This window comes from Prosopis cineraria, unplaced genomic scaffold, assembly GCF_029017545.1.
Source record: "Prosopis cineraria cultivar Desert tree isolate PC_DT_omini unplaced genomic scaffold, ASM2901754v1 PC1, whole genome shotgun sequence".
NCBI lineage: Eukaryota > Viridiplantae > Streptophyta > Magnoliopsida > Fabales > Fabaceae > Prosopis > Prosopis cineraria.
The window spans coordinates 47,598,300-47,603,351 of NW_026555332.1; the positions used below are offsets into that span (position 1 = coordinate 47,598,300).

Genomic DNA, 5,052 nt, shown 5'->3' on the forward strand with positions numbered 1-5,052 from the left:
GCATACAGCACATTGCGTGATACGTTGGTAGCCTTCAAAACGACACGTTGGAAGCAGAGGAAAAGGATAACAAGACACGTGGAAACTAGATTGGGCTGTCTTTCAAGGTGCGAAAGAGGAAGTCTTTTTCTCCTGGGGCTGATCCGGCAAAAAAAAAAAAAAAAAAATGTCGCAGATAGCGGAGAGGGCATTCAATATTGGAATCGGTGGGTTGTTGGTGAAGAGCAGGAAGCAAGGGTAAAAACGGGAATCCAAAAAGTTGCATGAAAAAACTCGGATATTGAGGGTGGACTATGAAGACGCCTGGCGTGGTACCGCAAGTCGCAACTATTTATTACCAAAACTTCTTCTCACTAAACCCACCTCTCTGTTTCTCTCTCTCCTTGCTCTTCTCTGTGTGAAGAAACAGAGACATAATACTAAAACAGGGGCATTAATTTCTGCCGCCATGTAACTGCAGATGGAGACCAGCGAGGCGTAGCGGGCTATCTCTTGTTTTTATATATAGAGGTGCTTATAATTCTCAGTCACTGAGCTTCAGGAAAAGAGATGAAAATGGGTGGTGGTAGAAGAAATTATAGTGCATGGCAGGGTTCAAAGTCATGTTCATCTGTGAATCTTTTGTTGCTGACGTTGCCTCTCATGGCGGTTGCTGGGCTCGTTTCTGTGTGGGGTCCGAACCCCTTCGGCTGGAGTTTAGTTGCTAATCAACGTTTTTCACAGAGCTCTCTTCACCCCTCTTCTTCTTCTTCTTCGTTAACCACTGTTGTGACCACTGTGGAAATTCCTGATTCATCTGGAAAACAGAGAGAAAGGGTTCTTGATTTAAGGTCAAGAGTGGTGGTGGCCGTGGATGATGCTCACAGCAAGGAGGAGAAAGCTATCTCTGATGAGACTGCCTTCAATCATTCTTCCGCCCCTCCACTTTTCGTTCAGGCTATACAGTCACTTCAATTACCTGTAAGACCTCCGGCTGCTTTTATGAATTTTCGCTTCACTTTCAGTTCTATTGTATTCTCTGGTACTGTTGCATCAATTATTGATCGAAGCTTTCCTTTATGAATGATATCATGTTGTCATAGCCGTTCGTGTTTGATTTGATTTTTATATTTCGCATAGATGATTAATAATTTGAGAAGACTACCTTCTCTAACCCATTCTTGTGTAGTTATGTCCAGCCGCAATGCGCGTGTAGTTCACCTTTTCTCCCATTCTCTTGCCCACGATTTTGATACTCTTAGTTAAAACTTAAAACAGCACAAATACAACGCATAACAATAAGTGTCCAAATATTGTAAATCCTGCAAGAGGATTTTACCAGGAAGCATAGTGGATGACACACCTTCAAGCTTCAATTGGAGCCTTGATGTACACGAAATTTTATTTAACCTATGGGATTTTGCTGCACAACTTAACCTCCTTTCCTTGCAATCCTCACTAATTCTGATCACGGGACATTTTGAACAGAACAAAACAGAAGAAATCCTCAACATTTCCGGCAGGACTGATCCAATGAACGAATCGTATGTTCCTATCGTGACACAGAGGAAGGAGAGAAAGATCAGCGTCTTAGAAAGAACAGAAGGTAAACTCATACAAGCTCGAGCAGCAATTAGAGAAGCCAGAAACGGAAATCAAACTCAAGATCCAGACTATGTCCCTATGGGCCCAATGTATTGGAATGCCATTGCCTTCCACAGGTAACTCGCGCCCTCTTCTCCTTTTTCCATGCGAACCGTAATGTTCTGTTACTCTGAGAAACTGCCGATTCCACATGAGTCGCTCCTTGTTATTTGCAAAATTGCTTGTGACAGAAGCTACCTGGAAATGGAGAAACAGTTCAAAGTGTTCGTGTACGAAGAAGGAGAGCCACCAGTGTTTCATAACGGACCTTGCAAAAGCATATACGCCATGGAGGGCAACTTCATCCACGCCATTGAGATCAACAATCAGTTCCGAACAAGAGACCCAGAGAAAGCACACGTGTTCTTCCTTCCTTTTAGCGTCGCAATGATGGTTCAATTTGTGTACGAACGCGACTCTCGTGATTTTGGTCCCCTAAGAAAAACTGTCCGAGACTATGTAAATCTCATTTCTTCAAGATATCCCTATTGGAACCGAAGTGTCGGAGCCGATCATTTCATGCTAGCTTGCCATGACTGGGTAACAACTTCACCTGACACGATACAAATCTAAAAATTTGAAGCTGTAGTAATTATTGAAGCTCGTGTTTGTTCTGTTTCAGGGGCCAGAGACTTCATTTTCTGTTCCTTACATGTACAAGAACTCGATACGTGTGCTCTGTAATGCCAACACCTCGGAGGGGTTCAATCCTGCGAAGGATGTATCTTTTCCGGAGATTAATCTGCAAACTGGAACGATAAACGGGTTCGTGGGTGGGCCGTCTGCTTCTAGACGCCCAGTTCTGGCATTCTTTGCAGGAGGTCTTCATGGGCCAATAAGGCCTATTCTTCTGGAACATTGGGAGGGCAAGGACGAAGATGTTCAGGTTCATAGGTACCTACCAAAGGGGGTGTCGTACTATGAGATGATGAGGAAGAGCAGGTACTGCCTTTGTCCTAGCGGGTACGAGGTAGCAAGTCCGAGGGTGGTGGAAGCAATCTACACAGGGTGCGTGCCAGTGCTTATTTCAGATCATTATGTGCCTCCATTCAGTGATATTCTGAATTGGAAATCGTTCTCGGTGGAGGTTTCTGTGAAGGACATACCCAACTTGAAGAACATACTAATGAGCATCTCAACGAGGCAGTATATAAGGAAGAAGAGGAGAGTAGATCAAGTTAGAAGGCACTTCGAGGTTCATTCTCCGCCTAAGCGATTCGATGTGTTCCATATGATCCTTCATTCCGTTTGGCTTCGAAGATTGAACATCAAAGTTCACGATGATCATTGATCAGTGGCTCATGACAGTTTCACATTGGCATTTTGTGATTTTTTTTTTAACGTCTGGTATAAAATTGGATGGGAAAAAACATTTCCGCTTCTTTATTGGATGCCCATGCTTATTAATTGGACTGTATTAATGTGATTTTTGTTGTAAGCCATTAAGAGCGAAGACTGTAATAATTAAAAAGAATTTTTGTGTAAAAAGAAAATATCTAAAGGGATCTTGCCCTACAAGGTAGTGTGCAGATAATAAGTTAAAATAATCAAGATAAAATAATTAAAAATTATGAAGTTAAATAACATAATAAAAAATGATACAGCAAATTTAACATGGTTTAGCAAATTTAACATGAAAAACCTTAATGTGAGAGATAAAAAATTCATGGGCAACGAGCAAAGAATTTTATTATAAAAAATGAAAATTACAATCATTATTTTTGTTATGGATGATATAGAGAAATGACATATATAAAGCTTTTTATTAGTTAAAAATATTATTCTAAATAATAATAAATATCTCTTAAAATCTAAAATAGAGATATGATAAACTTAAACTAAGATAATATATAAAAATAATTACAAAATATTATATAGATTCGAGTCATAATCTCAATATACTTTTCCTTGACTCAAATTCAATAATACTCTTCATTACCAAATAACCCCAAAGAGAGTTTAGTGCTGCAAATACTAACTAAACCCAAGCAATATTCGAGCTTAATGTTAAGAAGAGGTTTCATCAGCATGTTTGCTGAATTTTGAAATGTGTGGATTTTCTTTGCAATAACCTCACCAATTGCAATAGTATTTTTGATAAAGTGATATCTAATATTTATATGTTTAGTCTTCAAGTGATACCTGTTATTCTTAGTCAAATGAACTACATTTTGATTGTCACAGAAAATATTAGTAACTCATTGGGCAACATCAATTTTAATAAGAAGAGCTCGCAACCAAACAGCTTCCTTTATACCTTTAGTTATTACTATATATCTTGCTTCAATTGAAAATGATGCATAAATAGATTGAAGAGATACTCTTTAGTTAACAAAAGAGCCACAAAGGGTGAAAATATAAGTAGAAAGAGATTTTAGTCAATCAAAATCAAGACCATAATTAGAGTTAGTACGACCAACAACATCATTAGATACAACTTTATTCATGTCAAATACTAAACCAACATGGAAAGCACCTTTTAAATAATGGAGGATCCATTTAACAATATCCCAATGACCCTCTTTAGGATTATGCATCTATCTACTTACTGTACTCATTGCATATGCAATGCTAAGTCTAGTGCAAACCATAACATGCATAAGACTGCTAACAACACTTGAATAAGGAACTCTCAACATGTTCTTCATATCTTTCTCGAACTTTGGCAAAGATCATAAGATAATTGAAAATGATCGGCAAGAGAAGCAGACACAAGCTCACACTCACTCGTATTAAATCGATCAAGTATCTTCAAAATATATTTTTTTTAAGATACAAATAATTTACTAGCTTGACGATCTTTACAAAATTTTATCCCAAGAATTTTCTTTGTTGTACCAAAGTCTTTCGTATCAAACTACTCACTAAGTTGTTGTTTTAATTTGTTAATCAAATATTTCTCTTTGAAAGTAATAAGCATATAATCAGCATAGAGCAGCAAATACAGAAAGTACTCATGAGAATATTGTTTAAAATAAACACAACTATCATATTTGCTTGTATTGAAACCTTGCCTAATCATAAAAGCACTGATCCTTTTATACCACTACTTATAAGCTGGTCATAGGCTATATAAAGATTTATTCAAGCAACAAATTCATGAAGAACCACAAATCCCTCAAGTTGCTTCATGTAGATCTCTTCATCAAGTTCTTCACGTAAAATAGCTAGTTTAATATCAAGTTGCTCCAGCTTTAAGTCAAACAAAATAACAAATGCAAGTAACGCATAAATAGAGGTGTGACAAACAATTGGGGAGAAAATCTCATTAAAGTCAACACATTCCTTTTGATTACACCCTCAAATAATTAGCCATGCCTTCCACCTTGCATCCTTAATCCCAAGGATATTATCTTTCTTTCTTTTTTTCATATCCATTTACAACTTAAAGCTCACCTGCATTTAGGAAACTTGTAATATCTTCAATCC

At 37.7% G+C, this 5,052-nt stretch overlaps 1 protein-coding gene across 2 annotated transcripts; it reads left to right on the top strand.

Annotated features, from left to right (window-relative positions):
• Nucleotides 1-381: 381 nt before the first annotated feature.
• On the top strand, nt 382-3,049 carry LOC129290734 (probable glycosyltransferase At5g03795). 2 transcript variants are annotated; one of them, XM_054927645.1, is made up of 4 exons: nt 382-960; nt 1,468-1,700; nt 1,815-2,163; nt 2,246-3,049. In XM_054927645.1, exons 1-4 carry the CDS (start codon nt 550-552, stop codon nt 2,912-2,914), a joined length of 1,662 nt encoding a protein of 553 aa, XP_054783620.1. In that variant the 5' UTR covers nt 382-549; the 3' UTR covers nt 2,915-3,049. The 2 variants fall into 2 exon arrangements, with proteins under 2 accessions (XP_054783620.1, XP_054783628.1); XM_054927653.1 differs by having other exon boundaries at nt 1,818-2,163.
• The last annotated feature ends 2,003 nt before the right edge of the window (nt 3,050-5,052 follow it).

What these genes read in the sequence shown, in the direction of transcription:
- LOC129290734 (XM_054927645.1), top strand. Translation starts at nt 550, where the DNA reads ATGAAAATGGGTGGTGGTAGAAGAAATTATAGTGCATGGCAGGGTTCA. An exon ending in TACAGTCACTTCAATTACCT is followed by an intron (nt 961 to 1,467) that starts GTAAGACCTCCG and finishes CATTTTGAACAG; the next exon opens with AACAAAACAGAAGAAATCCT. An exon ending in AATGCCATTGCCTTCCACAG is followed by an intron (nt 1,701 to 1,814) that starts GTAACTCGCGCC and finishes TGCTTGTGACAG; the next exon opens with AAGCTACCTGGAAATGGAGA.